The sequence below is a fragment of the Balaenoptera borealis genome (genome assembly GCF_965194805.1).
Source record: "Balaenoptera borealis genome assembly, chromosome: 19".
NCBI classification, from domain to species: Eukaryota; Metazoa; Chordata; class Mammalia; order Artiodactyla; family Balaenopteridae; genus Balaenoptera; species Balaenoptera borealis.
The window spans coordinates 68,730,971-68,752,358 of NC_138878.1; the positions used below are offsets into that span (position 1 = coordinate 68,730,971).

Sequence of the window (21,388 nt, forward strand, 5' to 3'; positions counted from 1 at the left end):
ACAATCCTAAAATTTGTACGGCAGCACAAAAAATCCCAAATAGTCAAAGCAATCTTGAGAAAGAAGGACAAAGCTAGAGGCATCACACTTCCTGATTTCAAAATATTACAAAGCTATGGTAATTAACACATGATGGCACTGGCATAAAAACAGACACATAGACCAACGGAACAGAATAGAGAGCCCAGAAATAAAGGCATGCTTATATAACTCATCTTTGATAGTCACCTCAAGAACACACAATGGATAAAGGACAGTCTCCTCCATAAATGGTGATGGGAACACTGGATATCCACATGCAAAAAAAATGAAAACTAGACCCTTATCTTACACCACTCACAAAAATTAACTTGAATTGGATTAAAATTTTTAAACGTAAGACTGAAATTGTAAAACATTTAGAAGAAAACACAGAGAAAAAGCTCCTTTACACTGGTGTTGGCAATGATTTTTTTGGATGACACCAACAGCACAAGCAATGAAAGTAAAAATAAACAAGTGGGAGTATATCAAGCCAAAAACCTTCTGCAAAGCAAGGGAAACAAAATGAAAGCACAACCTAAGGAAAAGGAGAAAATACTTGCAAAGGATTTATCTGATAAGGGGTTAATATCCAGAAAATATCAGAACTCATACAATTCAACAATAAAAAACTAAAGAATCCAATTAAAAATGGGCAAAGGACCTGAATAGATATTTATCCAAAGACATACAAATGGTCATCAGGTACATGAAAAGGTGCTCAACATCACTAACATTGGGGAAATGCAAATCCAAACCACAATGAGATATCACCTCACACCTGTTTGGAACACTACTATCAAAAAGACAAGAGATAGGTGTTCGCGAGGATGTGAAGAAAAGGAAAGCCTTCTACATTGTTGGTAGGACTGTAAATCGTTACAGCCGTTAGGGAAAACTGTATGGAATTTCTTAAAAATTGAAAATAGAACTACTATATGGTCCAACAATCCCAATTCTATGTGTATATCCAGAGGAAACAAAATCCATATCTCAAAGAGGTATTTGCACCCCCATGTTCATTTCAGCATTATTCACAATAGCCCAGGTTTAGAAACAACCTAAGTACAGCCATACCTTGTTTTATTGTGCTTCACAGATAATGCATTTTTTTTACAGATTGAAGGTTTGCAGTAACCCTGTGTCAAGCAAGCCTATTTGCACAGGTTTTCTAACAGCATTTGCTCGCTCTGTGTCTGTGCATCACGTTTTGGTAATTTTTGCGATATTTCAAACTTTTTCATTATTATTACATTTGTTATGGTGATCTGTGATCAGTGTTCTTTGTTTTGGGGTGCCACAAACTGTACCCATATAAGACAGGAAACTTAATAGATAAACATTATATGTGTTCTGGCTGCTCTACCAACTGGCCAATCCATCTCTCTCCCTCTCCCCAAGCCTCCCTCTTTCCTGTGATGTAACAATATTGAAGTTAAGCTAATTAATAACCCTACAATAGCCTCTAAGTGCTCAAGTAAAAGGAAGGATCACACATCTTTCACTTTAAATCAAAAGCTAGAAATGATTAAGTTTAGTGAGAAAGGCAAGTCAAAAGCCAAGATAGGCTGAAAGCCAGGCTTCTTGGACCAAACAGTATTAACCAAGTTGTATCAATAAATACAAAGGAAAAGTTCTTGAAGTAAATTAAAAGTGCTACTCTAGTGAACACACAAATAAGAAAGCAAAAGAGCCTTATTGTTGATATGGAGAAAGTTTTCGTGATCTGTATTCAACAACAAGCCAGCCACACATTCCCTTAAGCCAAAGCCTAATCCAGAGTCAGGCCCTAACTCTCTCCAATTCTGTGATGGCTGAGAGAGGTGAGAAGCTGCAAAAAGAAAACGTCTGAAGCTACCGTAGGTTGGTTCATGAGATTTAAGGAAAGAAGCCGTCTCCATAAAATAAAAGTACAAGGTGAAAAAAAAAGCACACGGTGAAGCAGCAAGTGCTGATGTAGAAGCTATACCAAAGTTATCCAGATGATCTGGCTAAGATAATTAATGAATGTGGCTACACTAAACAACACATTTTTAATGTAGATGAAACAGTCTTATGTTGGAAGAAGATGGCATCTAGGACTTTCACAGTTAGAGAGAAGAAGTCAATGCCTGGCTTCAAAGCTTCAAAGGACAGGCTGACTCTCTTATTAGGGGTAATGAGGCTGGTGACTGGAAGTTGAAGCCAATGCTCATTTATCATTCTGAAAATCTTAGGCCCTTAACAATTCTGCTAAATCTACTCTGCATATATTCTATAAATGGAACAACAAAGCCTGGATGTCAGCACGTCTCCTCATAACATGGTTTACTGAATATTTTAAGACTACTGTTGAGACCTACTGCTCTGAAAAAAAGATTGTTTTCAAAATATTACTGCTCACTGACAATGCAGCTGGTCACCCAAGAGCTCTGATGGAGATGTACAAGATTAATGTTGTTTTCATGCCTACTACTACAACATCCATTCTGTAGCCCATGGATCAAGTAGTTTACACTGTCAAGTCTTAAGAAATACATTTCATAAGGCTACAGCTGCCATAGATAGTAATTCCTCTAATGGATCGGGGCAAAGTAAATTGAAAACCTTCTGGAAAGGATTCACCATTCTAGATGCCATTAAGAACAGTTGTGAATCATGGGAAGAGGTCAAAATATCAACATTAACAGGAGTTGGGAAAAACTTGATGCCAAATCTCTGGATGACTTTGAGGGGTTCAGGACTTCAGTGGAGGAAGTAACTGCAGATGTTGTGGAAAAAGCAAGAGAATTAGAAGTGGAGCTGGAAGATGGCTGAATTGCTGTAATCTCAGGAGAAAACTTTAACAGATGAGGAGTTGTTTCTTATGGATGAGAAAAGAAAGTGGTTTCTTGAGATGGAATGCACTCCTGGTGAAGATGCTGTGCAGGTTGTTGAAATGATGACAAATGCTTTAGAATATTACATAAACTTAGTTCATAAAGCAACAGTAGGGTTTGAGAAGATTGACTCCAATTCTGAAAGAAGTTCTACTGTGTTTTAAAATGCTATCAAACAGCATCGCATGCTACAGAGAAGTCATTCGTGAAAGAAGAGTCCATCGATATGGCAACCTTCATTGTTGTATTATTTAAACAAATTGCCAAAGCCACCGAAACCTTCAGTAACTTGATCAGTCAGCACCTTGATTAGTCAAAATCAAGGCAAGACCCTCCATCAGCAAAAAGATACAACTCAGATGATGGTTAACATTTTTTTAGCAATAAAGTATTTTTTAACTAAGTTATACACGTTGTTTTTTTAGACATAATACTACTGCACACCAACAGGCTACTGTACAATGTAAACATAACATTCATATGCACTGGGAAACAAAAAGTCTGTGTGACTTGCTTTATTGTGATACTCACTTTACTGCGGTGGTCTGGAACCAAACCTGCAATATGCCTGTATCTGTCTACAGATGAATGGATAAATAAAGCCTGGTATTTATATGCAGTGGGGTATTATTCAGCCATAAAAAGGGAAATCGTGCATTTGTGACAACACTGATGAACCTGGAGGGCATAATGCAAAGTGAAATAAGCCAGAGAAAGATAAATACAGTATGCTATCACTTATATATGGAATCTTGAAAAAAAAAAAGTTGAACCCATAGCAACAAAGAGTAGAATGCCAGGGGCTCAGGTCTAGGGGAAATGGGAAGATGTTGGTCAGTTATAAGATGAAAAAGCTCTGAGGATCTAATACAGCATGGAGCCTATACTTAATAATGCTGTATGGTATACTTCAAATGTGCTAACAAAGTAGATCTTAAGGGTTCTCACACACACAGGAAATGTAAATATAATATGTGAGGTACTGGATGTGTTAATTAACTTGACTGTAGTAATCATTTCACAATGTGTGTGTGTATATATATTAAATCATGACACTGTACACTTACTTTTACGTTTTACCTTTTTTTTATTTTTTGGCCACAACGCGCAGCATGTGGGATCTCAGTTCTCCTATCAGTAATTGAACCCAGGCCACGGCAGTGAAAGCACTGAATCCTAACCACTAGACCACCAGGGAACTCCCTGTATACTTTAAATATATACAGTATTATTTGTCAATTATACCTCAATAAGCTGGAGAAAAGAAAAAAGAAAAGAGATCTAAACAGTACAAGTAAAACCATAAAGGACAGCCTTGGAAAATAGCCCATGGTCCAGATAAGTAATGGTCATGACAATACCTTCAATTCCTGGCATATGGAGGCAGAAGGAAATGTCAGATGATAAAAAGGAACAAAACCTGGGACACAGAAGTGCCATGGACCTGGATACACCACCTGATCAGGGAAAGGGCAAGTAAGATGCAATCCATTATCCTCACTCCAAGACTGCTGACCTCAAATCCATCCCTATGAGGGTTGAGTACAGACTGTATTGGGGCTACGGGGAGAGAAGGGGGCAGTGCAAACAACCCAGCCCTAACTATCACAGCAACTACCCAGAAAGCTGGGGAAACAAGCAGTGCCCAAGGTCCATATGTGAGAAGGACAGAGCACACCTTGGAGAAAAAAGAGTGAGGCAGGATACAAAGCCTAGCCCAGGTCACTGGGGAGGGTGAGGCTCTTACCCAGTGAAGATATAAGTGCAAAGTTCTCCAGCATCACATCATGGTACAGGCGTCTCTGAGCCTCATCAAGGAGCTTCCATTCCTCCCAGGAGAAGTACAGGGCAATGTCCTCAAAGGTCACACCACCCTGTCATGAATGAGATAGATGAAACATAAACATTCTCTCTCTGAGGACCCACAATTCATCTCCTCACACATGTATTCCACGGTCATCCTCCATCAGAGCTCCCCACGTCAGGCCTGGTGCCAATGATACCTGATCTCTCCTCACTGTGTTCAGCCCTCAGCAACAAAAGGCGGTGGCCGGGGGGATAAATGCCATCTAAACTCTGGGCCTGGCCTACAGGGCCCCATCCTTCCCCCCAAGTAATTCCCCTGAGGTCTCCCACATTGTGCCTCCAAGACACAGCCAAACATGGGCTCATCTTTACCCTTAATCCCCAACACCAGGGCCTGTGGGCCCTCAGCTCACACTTCCCCTTGATGTGCACGTCATTCAGTTGTCCAAACTTCTTTCACATCTTCAGACCTCACAGTTGCACTCCCACAGCTCTACCACCTCCCTGCCCCACATCACAGGCACCTCTCTGGACTCACCCAGATCCACAGAGTGCTTAACAAAATCAAACATGATCTGGTACAATCCCAGTTCTCTGAGGGAGCCCATAGCCAGGGAAAGCCCTGCCTGCCTTGCTTCTGATCTCTGTTTCAGTATTAGCCACCCAGAACCAGTGAGGGACTGGGACACCCTCTCCTGCCTTACATAGGTTCTACAAGTGCCTCTTCAACCTTCAGAACCTGGGCAACCATGGCTGGGCTCCATGTGTGCAGGACTCCCTTGTATCCCCACCCAGCCCTGGAACCTAGTGACCTCAGGCTGACTGACTAACCTCTGCTGCCTCTCATCAGATCCTGCGACCTTGGACGAGGACTCAACTCCCTGTGCCTCTCTTTGTCACCCCCATTCCAATCTGTTCGTTCTCTTCTCTGAGCAGCTTTTTGAAAACTTTAAAGCCCTCACATACACTGTTCCTCGTCCATTCACAGCCCTCCGTGGCTCCCAGGTCCCTCAGAATAAAGGAACAACCTCTCTCTCTGCCGGTCCAGGCGTGAGTCCACCTCACACTCTCTTTACTGGAGTCATAAGATGGATGCCAGTTTTCCCGAATCCTCCTGGCTCAGTCCGACCTCCAAGCCTTTGCACCTGCCGGTCCCTCCGCCTGTCACCCTCGCCCACGCGCCGCCCACGGCCACCTCACCGTCCTGGACACCGCGGCCTGGGCTGCGGGCACGTGAGCAGGCGTCCCGCACTCGGGGCTTTAGTGTCTGGTGCAGTGAGGGCGGTGAGGGGCCGGAGGATGAGTGTTTACCTCAGGCGGGTCCCTCAGGGCCGCCGCCGCCATCGGACTCCCTGGGCGGAGCGGGGCCGGGAGCGGCGGGAGAGGAGGCGAGACGCGGGCACGACGGTCACTCTCCCGGGCCTGGCGCAGGGCACCCCGGGCTGCGTCGCCGAGCCTCAGACGCGCGCCTGTGTAGCGGGGACAGACCCTCCTCTCGGACCTTCTCGGTCCCGTCACCTAGAACCTGACACAACGCTCCAGAGGCCGAACCGACCAAAAGGAAGCGAAAATGACCGCCGTAAGGAGGACGCCGGAAGTCCCGCCCCAACGCGATGCGCACGCGCAGGAACCCCTCACCCTGACTGGTCGTGGATTTGTAACTGCGGCCTCTCGGCCAAGGGCCTTCTGGGGGCCGCAGCGAAGCGAGTTGATACTGTTCAACCCGAACGTTGGTTTTGCAGCACCCTGAAGCAGGTGGACCAGCAGGAGCTCCGCCTCTGGTTCCCATAAAAAACGGCTCCCTTGCTTGTATTATCAGTCATTTTCAGAAGTGGAAACAAAAATCAACAGGATCAACAGAAGTGGAAGCAAAATAAGAACTGCCAAACTAAATGTCCTAAATTGTATAAAAGCTAATTTTTAGTTTTGTGGCTTTTTAGAATTGTTAACTATTGTGTCCCCTAAATACACACACACACACACACACACACACACACACACACACATATATTTAAATTTTGGTACAAAAATTAACCCATTTATTAAAGGGTAGCAGCGTTTCAAATGGTGCTGTTTCTACTGGTCCTTCAATTCCTTCAGTCTTTTTTTTTTTTTTTTTCCCTTCAGTCTTCTGATGGCCGATTTTACTGTGACGGCAGGAGTGGTGTTGTAAATATAGTTAGGCCTAACTATATTTTTTTGGGTGTTGAGCTCATTTATTTATTTGGTGACAAGAAAATATTGAATGAGAATTGTGTTAGTCTGCTAGGGTTGCCATAACATTTGAATACTATTGAAACCAAGGGATGTCATCAGCCATTAATAAAAAATAAACTGTAACCTGCCTTCACTGATCAACCTCACTTTGCTTTTACAAAAACGTGCACGTACTCCCAAGCATCAAATAGCCTAAACAATAAGATCTTTGCCAAGTTGCTTTTTAGGAAATTGGAGTCACCTGTGTCCAGTTTGAGCTCAAGCTGGTTAAAACTGCTTAAGACCACTGACTCTCCAACTGGGCATGTGCAAGTGTTGGCTAGGTGACTTTTTTTTTTAGTTAATTAATTAATTTATTTTTGGCTGCGTTGGGTCTTCGTTGCTGCATACGTGCTTTCTCTAGTTGAGGCGAGCGGAGCGGGGGCTACTCTTCGATGCGGTGCGCGGGCTCCTCGTTGCCATGGCTTCTCTTGTTGCAGAGCTCGGGCTCTAGGTGCATGGGCTTCAGTAGTTGTGGCATGCGGGCTCAGTAGTTGTGGCTCACAGGCTCTAGAGCGCAGGCAGTAGTTGTGGCACACAGGCTTAGTTGCTCCACGGCATGTGGGATCTTCACACACCAGGGCTCAAACCAGTGCCCCCTGCTTTGGCAGGCGGATTCTTAACCACTGTGCCACCAGGGAAGTCCCCAGCTAGATGATTTTTGATGTCAGAGGGCCAAAAGCCCACCCTCAGAACATGCTAAGCCTGCCACTTTCTGAACATGTATCTCATGAAGAAGTCTGTAGCTTACTTTTACCTGTGCAGAATGACAATTACTGCACCTTTTCCGTATCTTCAATCCCCACCCTCACCCCTGCCAAGCTTTATCCCATAAATATTCCTAGCCCCTCGCCTTCGGGGAGATGAACTTGAGATTTGTCCTTCCTTCTCCTTGCTTGGCTGCCTTGTGAATAAACAGTTTCTCTGCTGCAAACCACAGTGTCTCAGCGTTTGGCTTGCTGTGTGTAGGTCACATGAAACTGGTTCAGTAACAGTATGGACTGGGTGGCTTAAATAACAGAAATTTATTTTCTCACAGCTCTGGATGCTGGAAGTCTAAGAGGAAGGTGTCAACAGGTTTACTTTTTCCTGAGGCCTCTGTTTTGGCTTTTGGGTAGTCCACTTCGTGCTGTGTCCTCATATGGCCTTTTCTCCCCGTGAGCATACTCCTGGTGTCTATCCCTCTTCTTATAAGTGATGAAATAAAAATTACATTTTAAGGAAGGACAAGAAAATTTAAACATAAAATTTTCTGCTTTGGCCTCCCTACATCCTTAATGTGCAGTGTGCATCTGCATTACACACTAACTAGTCTTCCTCAAAGATGGGAATGCTTTCTTGACTGTAAAGATCAATTTTTTTTTTCCTTTCTTCTGATGCTAGCAATGGAACTTCTTAAAAGATTAGCATTCTTTCCCAACTCTGTTGGGGGTCATGGTGACTCGCTGCTCGCTTTGTACATGCTTACTTGGCCTATGAACTTTATGTAAAATGTCAGTATGTCATTTTGTTGTACAATCCTTTGTCTGAAAAATGTAAATAATTGTGCCTTCAACTTCTAAAAGGCAGAACAGATCTCAGAGATTCTGAGAGTCTGTCTCCTGGGTGATAATCCTCAGTTTGGCTTGAATAAAACTCACTTTTTTCTTCTTAACTTGATTGTTAATTGAGTTTTTGTCAACAGAAGGAAACCAGTCTTAATGGAATACAGCCACACTCTTATGACCTCACGTATCCTTAACTACCTCTATAAATGACCTATGTCCAATGACAATCCCATTGTAGGTTAGGGCTTCAACCTATGACAAGTATTCTGTTAATATATGTTAGTGGTAATAAAAGGCAAGTAGCTTACTAAAGCTGGGTAATAAAGAGGAAAAGAATATTCAACTTTTAAAAGTATCCTCCAATTGCCAAGAGATCACAATAATTTCTGAAATTGCCTTTATAAAAGCATAATTTCCAAAATATGCCTATTAAATACCATAAATGCATCACTTCTTTTTTTAAATTTACTTATTTTATTTTATTTATTTTATTTTTGGCTGCATTGGGTCTTCGTTGTGTGCAGGCTTTTCTCTGGTTGTGGCGAGCAGCAGCTACTCTTCGTTGCAGTGCTCAGTCTTCTCATTGCGCTAGCTTCTCCTGTTGTGCAGCATGGGCTCTAGGCGCACAGGCTTCAGGAGTTGTGGCACGTGGGCTTCAGTAGTTGTGGCTTGCAAGCTCTAGAGCACAGGCTCAGTAGTTGTGGCAAACGGGCTTAGTTGCTCTGAGGGATGTGGGATCTTCCCGGACCAGGGCTCGAACCTGTGTCCCCTGCATTGGCAGGTGGATTCTTAACCACTGCACCACGAGGGACGCTTGTAAATGCATCACTTCCAAGAACTATTTCAAATAAACACAAACTTTCAATTAAAACAAATATTAAATGATGCAAAAATATAGAGTTTAATAAATTCACTTGAATACTTACACTTGTTATCATATACAACACTGATTATTATCCCACCTGACTAATCCCTCACAAACTCATCATCTTCCCTACAAAACGTTCAGATCATTCTGATCACTGAGATATCCTCTGATACCTGGCAAAAGAAGCCTTCACCTGCTTCCTCTGCTTTTCTCATCACTCTTCCCATCACACACTATACCAAAAACACATTGATCTTCCTTCAGTCATAAATTCCATATAAGACTTTACAACTCAGAGTATTCCCAGGTTTTTTTCTCTCCAAATGAAACATCTATTTTCCCCACTATGCTTTGTAAATTCAAATAAATCTTTCAAGTGTCAACATAAAGTTTAATGTTTAAATTAAAGTGCTGTTATAACCTATACTCCTAAATCTTGAATATTCTCTATATTACCATAAAATTCCCTGGACCTGTGAATAACAGTATATAATTTTAGAAAATTGGTTTTGAATAATTATGAGTAGCTTTGCTGTTTTTATACTCTACATGTAATATGAAGCAGAGCTATTATCACTGTTATTCGATTTCAAATCAAAATATTCTGAAAGATGAAATGATATAAAATGTGAGCCTACAAATATATAAAGTTGATTAAATAAATGGTAGGGTGTTCTAGAGAGAATTTATAGCCCAGAAGCTACACTTAGAATATTTGTTCTCCTTGCCCAGAAGGCAAAGCAAAACAGAAAGCTGAGTGTCACTACCAAAGAGAATGAAAGGATGAATCTTGGTAAGCCTGAAAATACCTTTGCAGAGGTGTTCATTAGAGCATGGTGTGGGTTCATAATCAGGCTTATCCAAAAAGATAAAATAGAAGAGAACAGCGTAAAAGGAGACGGCATATTCACCAGGATGAGAATGGTGAACGCGGCTTTTTTCCCAGAGAATGGTGCTTTGGTCTCATGGGAAAGTCTAGGGGAAACGCTGTTGCTGTGAATGTGTTGGATTCTCTCGTATTTTGTAGTTTTACAGTTGATGACAACAAGAGGGTAAGTCAGACCCTGTTACTCCATGACAGCTGTAACCCACAACACACTGTAGGAAATAAGAGTGATTCTGAGTTTTGAAGTCTGACTCTCACTACTGGGCTTCTTTGGGGACTTTGCAAATTGGAACTAAGTTTTGGTTTGCAGCACAAGTGGAAGCAAAATAGGAAACTCCATATTAAATTCCCTTCCCCCCCAAAGCTAATTTATAGTTTTGTACCATTTTTAGAATTATACCAATTGTCTCTGCTGTCTCTTTGCATGTTGCGCCTCACTATTTATTTGGTAAAGAGAACACATTAATGATGTTTGTGTTAATCTGTTAGAACTGCCATAACAAAGTACCATACAAGGATTGGCTTAAACAATAGAAATTTATCTTCTCACACTTCTGGAGGCTGGGAGTCCGAGAGGAAGGTGTCAATAGGTTTGGTATCTCCTGAGGCCTCTCTTCTTGGCTTGGGAAGGCCATCTTCTCACTGGGTCCTCAAATGGCCTTTTTTGTCCCTGTGGGCATACACCTAGTGTCTACTTCTCCTCCTATGAGGAAACCAGTCCTAATGAATTAAGGTCCCACACTTATGACCTCATTTAACCTTAATTACCTCTCTAAAGTCTTTGTCTCCAAATACAGTCACTTAGGCATTAGGACTTCAACATATGTATATCATTAAGTTAATATAACTGTTAGTGGTAATAAAAGGCAATGGAGTTACTAAACCTGTGGGATAAACAGGCAAAGAGAATTCAACTATTTGAAAGTATCCTGCAGGTGCTAATGGCTCACAGTAATTTCTAGAAGTGACTTTTGTAAAAACATAACTTCCAAAAGCTGCCCACTGAATACTCTAAATTCCATAAATGTGTAACCACTACTAACTTTTTAGAACAAATAGAAAGCTTCCAACTGAAACAAACATTAAAAGGTGTTAAAATATAGTTTAATAAAATAAATTCATTTCAATTGAATACTTAGCACCTTTTATCTTAAACAATTATGATTATTTGTCCTACTTGGTTAATCCCTCACAAAGCCATCGTCTCCCCGACAAAAAACTGTTCATTCTGATCCTCGAGATAACCTCAGATACCTACTTTCTCTGCTTCTTTGCTACCCACTGTCCCCATCACACAATATCCTAAATAGAAGATCTTCCTTCTGTTCTTTGAACTCCACATGTACCTTTCCAACTCAGAGTATTCCCAACTCTTTTTCTCTCCATTGAAACATATTTTTTCCTACAATGCTTTGTAAATTAAATCTTCTAGGTGTCAACATAAATTTCAAATCAGCAGTGGTTTTCTACCCTGAACATTCCTATATATATTATAAAATTCTTTGAACCTCTAGTGAATAACACTATACAATTTACATAATTATGTTTAAATAGTTATTAGTACCATTTATGTTTTTATACACTATATGCAGTATGAAGCAGTTATCATCATCGTTATTCAATTTTGAATCAAAATGTCCCAGTTGGGTAAATACCATAAAATGTGAGCCTACAAATATATAAAGTTGATTATGTAAATAGTGAGATCTTCTAGAATGAACTTATAACCCAGAGACTACACGTGGAACCTCTGTTCTCCTTGCCCAACAGACAAAGCAGAACTGAGAAACTTGTGTGTCACTGTCAAAGAGCAGGAAGCAGATGAATTGCCAGAAGTCTGAAGACACCAGTGCATAGATGTTCATCAGACCATGGTGTGGGTTTATCATCAAAGTTATCCAAAAGAACAAAATAGAAGACAGCAAGGAAAAGGAGACACACATAGTCACCAGAATGAGCCAGTGCTTATGGTGCTTGTCTCACCTGGATGAGATCAGCACTCTGGTCTCATGGGAAAGTCTACGGTAAGGCTGTTGTGATGAATGTGTTGGACTCACTGTTAGCGTCTGTGCAGAACAAGCCCATCTTCCCCTGCCCTCAGACACGAGAGCTCATGGATCTTGGTCCTTTGCACACTGGGATTTACACCAGCAGGCCCTTGGTTCTCAGGCCTTCGGACTTGCACTGAATGATACCAGCAGCTTTCCTGGTTCTCCAGTTTGCAGACAGCAGGTTGTGGGACTTCTCAGCCTCCATAACCAATTCCTACAATAAATGTCCTCTTAACATAGTCATCTCTCAGGGGATGTATCCACAGGGACCTGGTTCCAGCCTCCACCACTTGGATATCAGAATCCTCAGATGCTCAATTACCTTACATAAGATGGTCCAGCACAGTTGGCCCTCTGGATGTCGGGGTTCTGCATCTGGGGTTTGCTGAATCCGGGGATGCAGAACTCGCAGATATGGAACTCTATCTATATATCTTACTGCTTCTGTTTTCACGGAGAATGCTAACACAGACAATACAAATTCCCAACTGTAGAAAAGTCCCTGCAATCACAAAGGAAATAATAATCACGTCAATTGAAAGCTGCTCTTTGGCCCCGTTCCTGTTTGCCCATTTCTGTCCCCCCTCGCCTTGAAAGAACCTAATTAAAGGAATGAGATCACTAAACAATTTAAACTAACTCCTGACTTATGCTCTCCTGAATGCACACCACACCTTGCCTGACCTGTTCACTGTTTTCCTAGATTAAAAGAATTAAGAATGACTAGCTCTCTACCCTCGACAGCTCCCTAAGCAATCCTGCAGGCAGACCCCACAGGCAAGGTAACATCCAAAGTCAGCCAGACTGAATGCAATGGAAAAGTTGCAGAAACTAACCTCCTGCCTTGACGATTCACTGAGATTCTTCCCCCTTTTTCCTTTTAAAATCTGTCATGGCTGGGAACTCCCTGGCAGTCCAGTGATCAAGACTTCACGCTTTCACTGCAGCGGGCATGGGTTCGACCCCTGCTCATGAACTAAAATCCCACATGCTGCAACGTGTGGCCAAAAAAAACAAAACTGTCATGGCTGACCAGAATGTTCAGAGTTGGTCTCGGGACATGAGTCCACCTTCTCCCCGGATTGCCAGCTTTTCTGATTAAAACATCTTTCCCTTCTGACACTTCCTTCTCCATTATTGGCTTTTCAGCCGTGAGCAGCCAAACCTGAGTTTGGTAATACAATGAGATAAAATTCTGCATTTATGCTACTCCCAATAGTTCAAGACTCAGGAGACCATTCACATACATGCTTCACCTTTGAACAACGCAGCCACTGTACTATACCAAAATAGCATGTTTCTTTGTTCCCTTCTGAGACTGACAGTGTCAAAGATAAACACAAACAGATGTGAGTTGAAATGATAAAAACAACAATGGAAAAAACCGTTTTATTCAGTAACTACTGACAGCAGGAAAGAGTTGAACTCCATGGTAATTTCTGCAGAGGTGATCAGGTGTTTTAAACGGAGAATGAGAGGGACTACCCTGGCGGCCCAGTAGTCAGGAATCCGCACTTCCACTGCAGGGGGCACAGGTTCAATCCTGGTCAGGGAACTAAGATCCAGCATGCAGTGTGGCACAGCCAAAAAAAAAAAAAACACCAGAAAAAAAAAAAACCCTGTGAGATAAAAAAAATATATATATATATATACATTTTTAAATAAAGGGAGAATGAGAAAACAGGGAAGATGGGAGCTCAGTAGTCACAGAACTGAAAGATTACAAAGTGTTGGGAAATGTAAACAAGATTAGTGCAACTGTATCTGATAGGCAGTAATTATGAAAACTAGGATTCAATCCTATCCAAACAGACAGAGACAGAGGCCTAATTAATCCTCATGATTACATTTCAATGGATTAGCTCTCAGCTCTTTGAGAAATATACATATAAACTCCTCTTAGTAAGTGCTGAAAAAAAGAGGCTGGTGGGGGGGGGGTGCCATTCATCAAGTTTACTGAGAACTAAGTAAATTCTCCTGGCAGATTAATCTGAAACTGTATAGTACATGTGTCCATTACGTTGTGCGTAACAAAAACATTTAAAAAACTCAAGACATGTTCTTCGATTACTGAAAGCAATTATTCCATAAAGCAGTAAAATGGGTATCTTTGTTGTTTCACTGTCCTACTCGTTAAAGAAAAGGAAAATCATCAATGAATCAAAGAATAAGCAGAAGAGGGAATTCCCTGGCAGTCCAGTGGTTAGGACTTTCACGGCAAGGGCCCAGATTCAATCCCTGTTTGATGAACTAAGATCCTAAAAGCTGTGCCGTGTAGCCAAAAAAAAAAAAAAAAAAAAGCAGAAGACAAAACGAGACATTTTACCAAAGATAGCAAAATATAAATCTGAAAAGATGCTAACCATGAATCCTTAGGGAAATTCAATTCAAACAGTGAGACAGCACGGCAAACTCATAAAAAGAGTTAAAATAAAAAACGACTGACCAACTAATTATTCACTAAGATGTGGAGGAAATGGAACCTTCATACAACTGCTGGTACGAATACAAAAAAATACACGACACTGTAAATCAACTAGACTCCAATAAAAATTTAAAAAGAAAAAATACCATGTTTAAATAGCAATTTGTTAGTTTCTTCAAAAGCTAAACGTTCACCTAACTTTGTGATTCAAACACTGCAATCTAATTTTTTGGCCAAAAGATAAAAGAAACAAATGTCCAGATTAAGAACTGTACACAAATGCTTGCACAAGTTTATTATCAACAGTCAAAACATGGAATTAACCCAAATAGCCATAAACAGGTGAATGGATAAATACTGTTATATCTAATGGTAAGACTATTACTCAAAAAAATTAAAAAGAGCTCCTCATTTAACATCACTGATGAATCTCAAAATAATTATAAAACACAAAACCAGGAGAAAACAAAAGTAAACGTTTTAGGATTTCATCATGTAAATTATAGAAATCGCAAGGGTATCTATTACAAGGAGAAATAAATCAATGGTTGTTTGGAGGGCTGTGAAGGGTAGGGACACAGAGATTATAAAAGGACATCGAGCAAATACACAGTGATAGACATGATCATTACCATGACTGTGATGATATTTTCACAAGTATCATGTGTATGTCAAAACTTATCAAATACTTCACTTTAAATACGTGTACTTTACTACATGTAAATTACACCTAAATAAAGCTTTAAAAAAACACTTCAAGATTAACAAAATCTGTATGCCCCACTTTTTTGGAAAATAGATTTGACAGCCCTACACTGACTCCACCATCTTTTTGTCATGCCCTCTGGGGGTCAGTCTTGCCTCAGTGGCAGCAAACACTGGCGAGTAATAAAGGACATTTCCACTTCAGTCAACAGGAATGCTGGCTGGCTCACAAGAGCCACATCCCTGGACTACTTTTCTCTACCTTTCTTTTTTCTGCCTGTGCAGCAACGGCCTTGAGGCGAACATTGCAGGGAGGTTACAAAAATCCACAAAACTTTCCAATTATCTTCTCTGACAATGACCTCAGCTACACAAGATAAACATGGCTGGAGGTCCTGAGATTTGTGTACACGCGGATCGTGCACATCGGTCATCGTCACAAAGACATCTGTGGATGCACTTTTAGAAGAGGCACATTCCAATGAGCTGGCTGCTGTCTCTGCTCCCTACTAACCCAGTTTCTGTAGAAGTTTCAGTTTCCCCTGGCCCCTATAGTCTTACAGCCAGTGACTGTCACCCATGGAATTGTGGACATCAAGGCACATGCTATTTGCAAGACCACGGGAGGAGATGCCTCTCAACAGTGCTGACACCTCCTGTGATACCCGCTGTGAACAGGGGAAAAAATTCATGCTGCTCCAAGAACTTGAGGTTGTCACATCTTACTCCTCTTCAGGGTGATGTATGAGTCTCCTAAAACTCATAGCATCCAGGCTTCAAATGAGGACCAAAAAGCCCTGCCCTCTCTCCTACGACTTCACTGGCACCAATGCAAATTTGGCCAAAAATGGCAAGCCACTTTTTGCCATCATACTATCCTCCCTGAGGCCCATGCCTGTGGAGCCCGAATCTCCTTATAAAAAACCTCTAGCAGTACAAAGAACTCCCAAAACAAAATAGGCCTTAAACAGTAAGGCATCCATATTATACAAACCAAAACAATGTGTGGCACAGAGTTTGGGTTGGTGACTCACTAGATGGAAAAACTGAGCATGTGAGTACATGTCCCTGGAAAAGGTTGTCCTTCTCTGCACATTGTCAGCTGAATTCATATGACGTTCTCCGGGACAACATTCCTTCAGGCTTTTGTACATCTAGTCAGAGAGAGGGGAACACCAACCCTGAAGGGATTGGGCTACTACTCCTGGTTTGCTCCAACACGTGGAAGAACAGAGGTCAGTTTCCCTGAGCGCACTGGGCTGGTGACTGATGCACACTGTGTGGACCTGCCAGGCGATAGAGGTAAAATGGCCACAGAAACGGGCAGTGACATAAATCTGGGGAAAGCCCTGGACAGATTACAAGGTGCAATATAGCCACACATGCTTCCCACACAACTGAAACTTAAGGGGTATCTCCCCCTGTGGACAACTGGATATATGAGATTGAATTCAGATGGGCGGCTCCTCAGTTTCTTCCAACGTCGTTACCCTGAACAAGAAAATTGCACATTTCCTTGCACATTCAAGGCCTTTCTCCAGTGTAAACTCTACCATGTATACTGGGGTGAATTCTTTTGTTTTTTTAAAATTTATTTGGCAGTGTCGGGTCCTGGTTGCGGCACATGGGATCTTTGTTGTGGCGCACAGCCTCTAGAGTGTGTGGGCTCAGTAGTTGCGGCTTGCAGGTTTAGTTGCCCCACGGCATGGGGGATCTTAGTTCCCTGACCAGGGGTCGAACCCACATCCCCTGCACTGGAAGGTGGATTCTGAACCAAAGGACCAACAAGGAAGTCCCATGAGGTAAATTCTTTAGGAAAGAATTTCCCAAATTCCTGGCACGAATAAGGTTCTTCCTGTGAACTCTAATAAGAACAAAAGGTGGAACTAGAAGTAAACAATTTCCCACATTCACAACACACATTAAGACCTTTCACCTCTGTCAACATGGATGTTGAAGGAGCGCAGGGCTCTGGGGAAAAGATTTCTCACATTCACTACCCTCAATGGCCTGGATCCTGTGTGAACTCTCTGATGATAACGGAGGCCGGACCTAGACGAAAAAGATTTCCTACATTCACTGCATTTATAAGGCTTTTCTCCAGAATGAATTCTACAGTGTTCAATGAGATAAGAATTTGCTCTAAAGGACTTCCCACATTCAGTGCATTCATAAGGACTTTGGTTAGTGTGAATTCTCTGATGTTCACGGAGAATGGAACTACAGATAAAAGATTTCCCACATTCACTACACTCATATGGCCTCAACCCTGTGTGAACTCTCTGATGATAATGGAAACCATACCTAGATGAAAAAGATTTCCCACATTCACTGCATTTATAAGGCTTTTCTCCAGTGTGAACTCTACAGTGTTCAATGAGAGAAGACTCTCTCCTAAAGGATTTCCTACATTCACTGCACTCATAAGGGCTTTCTCCAGTGTGAACTCCCTGATGATAACGAAGGTTCCTCCTAGTGGTAAAAGATTTCCCACACTCATTACACTCATAAGGCCTTTCTCCTGTGTGAACTCTCTGGTGTATAAGAAGGTAACATCTTTGGATAAAGGATTTCCCACATACACTGCACACATAAGGCCTTTCTCCTGTGTGAATTCTCTCATGTTTAATGAGGTTGCAACTAGAGAAAAAAGATTTCCCACATTCACTGCACACATAAGGCCTTTCTCCTGTGTGAATTCTCTTATGATTGCTGAGGCTGGAACGAGAGGAAAAAGATTTCCCACATTCACTGCACACATGAGGTCTTTCTCCTGTGTGAACTCTTTGGTGTATAAGAAAGTGACATCTTTGGATAAAGGATTTCCCACATTCAGTGCACACATAAGGCCTTTCTCCTGTGTGAATTCTCTTATGATTACTATGGTTGGAACTAGAGGAAAAAGATTTCCCACATTCACTGCACACATAAGGCCTTTCTCCTGTGTGAACTCTCTGATGATAACGAAGGCCAGAGTGAGAGGTAAAAGACTTCCCACATTCACTACATTCATAAGGCCTTGATCCACTGTGAACTCTCTGATGATAATGGAAGCCAGGGCGAGATGTAAAAGATTTCCCACATTCACTACATTCATAAAGCCTTGATCCAGTGTGAACTCTCTGATGATAATGGAGGCCACGGCGAGACATAAAAGATTTCCCACATTCACTGCATTCATAAGGCCTTTTTCCACTATGAACCTTCCAGTGCTGAGTGAGGTAAGATTGATGACTAAAGGATTTCCAACACTCACTGCACTCATAAGGCCTTTTTCCTGTGTGAACTCTCCGGTGGAGAATGAGTGTCGAGCTATTGGTGAAAGATTTCCCACATTCACTGCAAGCAAAAGGCCTTTCCCCTTTATGTACTCGCTGGTGTAGGATGAGCACCAAGCTATTGGTAAAAGAGTTCCCACACTCACTCCAATCATAAGGCCTTTCTCCTGTGTGAACTCTCCAGTGTACAATGAGGTAAAATTTTCGTCTAAAAGATATCCCACATTGAGTACACTCATAACGCCTTTCTCCAGTGTGAACTGTCCATTCTCGAACTATGATGGATCTGCGGCTCAAAGACTGTGCACATTCACTGCACAAGTAACAATTTTCTCCAATGTGACTTCTCCAGGGATAAATAAGGACAAAGTTTTGGTTAAAGGATTTCCCACATCTGTTGCACTTGTACTGCCTTGTCCCAGTATGAATTCTTCGATGCAGATTGAGGGTTGAGGTTCGCCTGAAAGATTTGCCAGACTCACCACACACATGAAGCCTTTCCCCAGTATGCACTCTCTGGTGAACAACAAATGAGGATTTGTACCTGAATGTCTTCCCACATTCACTGCACACAAAACAATGTCTTCCAGGGTAGACACCCTGGTCCTGAACAAGTGTATGTTTCGGGCTGAAGGTTTTCTTGCATTCTCCCCGGCTGTAATGACTTCCTCTGCTTTGTAAAGTTGCCTCACGCTGGGCAATCTCATTTGGCTTCTCCCTGGTGTGAGTGGTCTGTGGCTGGAGATGTCCCAAGGTGGCCAGAAAGTCTTTCCCAACTTCCTCACAGGTAAAGGGCTTCCTTGACACATGGCATTTGCAGCTCTTCACAAACAAGGCCCTGACTACAGCGTTTCTGAAGGATTTCTCTTCCATGTGCTGCTTCTGGAGTTTTTGGAGGTTTGCACTAAAATGAAATTGTTTCATACATATTCTACACCCGAACACTTTCTGGCTGTGTTGTGTTTCTTCATGTTCAGCTAAGTGAAAAATACTTCTCAAGACCAGACTACACATCTCACCAGAGTGGTTCTTCTGGGAAAACGAAGGTGCCTTAGGAGTCCTGGCCTGTGACACGCTTATAGAAATGCTTCGTTCAAAGGGTGCTTCTGCATCCTCTGCTCCACAGCAGCAACCTGAATGCAAATAAATGGTGGTGAAATACATGCAAATAAACATGTTGACTTTATAGGGAGGGGGCAACATCATCATAAAGGTAATGTGTCACATCTAGGAATGAGTCTACAGGATGCTTTTCCAGAAAGGAGATTTGTAATTCCACTGGGGAAGCGGCTACTAGGCATGAATGTGCCTCTAAGGCAAAAGAATGGTACACTACACCAGGGGAAGGACATTAGGATAGGGTGCAGCACCAAGTAGAGAGGCATATTCTAGAACTTGTTCATATGCCAGAGGATTCCTGCAGGACCTATTCTGCTAGTGACGTGACACTGTGTAGAAGCATATGTCCAAACCCAGGAGAAACCAACTGCTGTAGAATAGCTGCTGTTCAAGGCCAATTTAAGGATGTGTGGACACCTCATAGCACATGTGGACAAAAGTTGCAGAGCAAGAGACGAGGAGGTATGAGAGAATGGCTGAGATTTGAAGTCCAGAGACATGGTGCTTGTCCCTGGGCTGGAAGTCAGAGTAGATATCACAGTGGAGTAAAACTGACTAGTCAGCACAGGCTTAACAGTGGGGAAGGGAGGTACACATGGGCTGTGGTGTGGGCAACAACCAAAAAAATACTGGGTAAATGAGAAACATTCCTGGTATGATGTGAACACAGTACTGATGTCACACCCTCCAGCTTCACCAGGACAAGGTACCTGTGAGTTCACCTTGCAGCCTTGGCTATTGAGAATCCCTATAATTTTTGGTGTCCCTGACCTCAGCTGACAGATGCAGAACCATTACATGGCTGGTCCCTTCTGAGAGCTCAAACTGCCACACCCCACCTAGCCAGTGACCTTGTATCCAACCCAAGTTAAGGTCTTTCCCTACCAAAACCAGTCTGAAAATCCGGATGATGTGACTGATCCATCAAATGCAGAAACATGAACAAAAGGCTCTAAGAAACATGAAATATCAAGGAAACAAGACATCACCAAAGGAGCACAAGTTTCCAGCAAGTGAATCCAAAGAAATGCATATCTATAAACAATTGGACAAAGATTTCAAAATAAATGTTTGAAGGAAGCTCAGTCAGCTCCAGGAGAACACAAACAGAAACTCAATCAAAGTAGGAAAAAAATACACAAACAAATCAACAGGTTCCAAGAATGGGAGTTCCCTGGCAGTCCAGTGGTTAGGGCTTCACACTCCCACTGCAGGGGGCACGGGTTCCATCCCCCGTCAAGGAACTAAGATGCTGCGTGCCACATGGTGCGGCCAAAAAACAAAAAACAAGAAGTTCCAAGATACAAAAAAAAAAAAAAAGAAAAAGGAATTAAATTTTGGAGCTGAAGAACACAATGAATGAAATGAAAAATACAACAGAGACCAGCCAACTTGATCAAGTAGGAGAAAAATCTGTGACCTTGAATCAGGTGATTTCAAATCATCCAGCTAGAGGGATAAAAGACTGAAGAAAGCTTATGTAAATTATGGGACGCCATCAATGGAAATAATATTCACATTGTAGAAGTGCCACAAGGAGAAGTAATGGAGAAAGGAGCAAAAAGCTT

General features: G+C 42.1%; 1 protein-coding gene across 12 annotated transcripts in view; it reads right to left on the reverse strand.

Moving 5' to 3' along the window:
* The window catches only part of LOC309617240 (zinc finger protein 587B-like), a 141,188-nt gene that overhangs the window by 70,110 nt on the left and 49,690 nt on the right, over positions 1-21,388 (reverse strand). For 6 of the 12 annotated variants that reach the window (XM_082369149.1, XM_082369150.1, XM_082369145.1 and 3 more), the window contains one exon: positions 13,936-19,834. In XM_082369149.1, the coding sequence (XP_082225275.1) occupies positions 17,346-19,834 (2,489 nt within the window). In that variant the 3' untranslated portion in view covers positions 13,936-17,345. Of the gene's footprint in view, positions 1-4,626; positions 4,754-5,996; positions 12,796-13,935; positions 19,835-21,388 lie in introns of those variants that run through there. The other 6 variants (XR_014237825.1, XR_014237826.1, XR_014237827.1 and 3 more) reach the window with 6 other exon arrangements.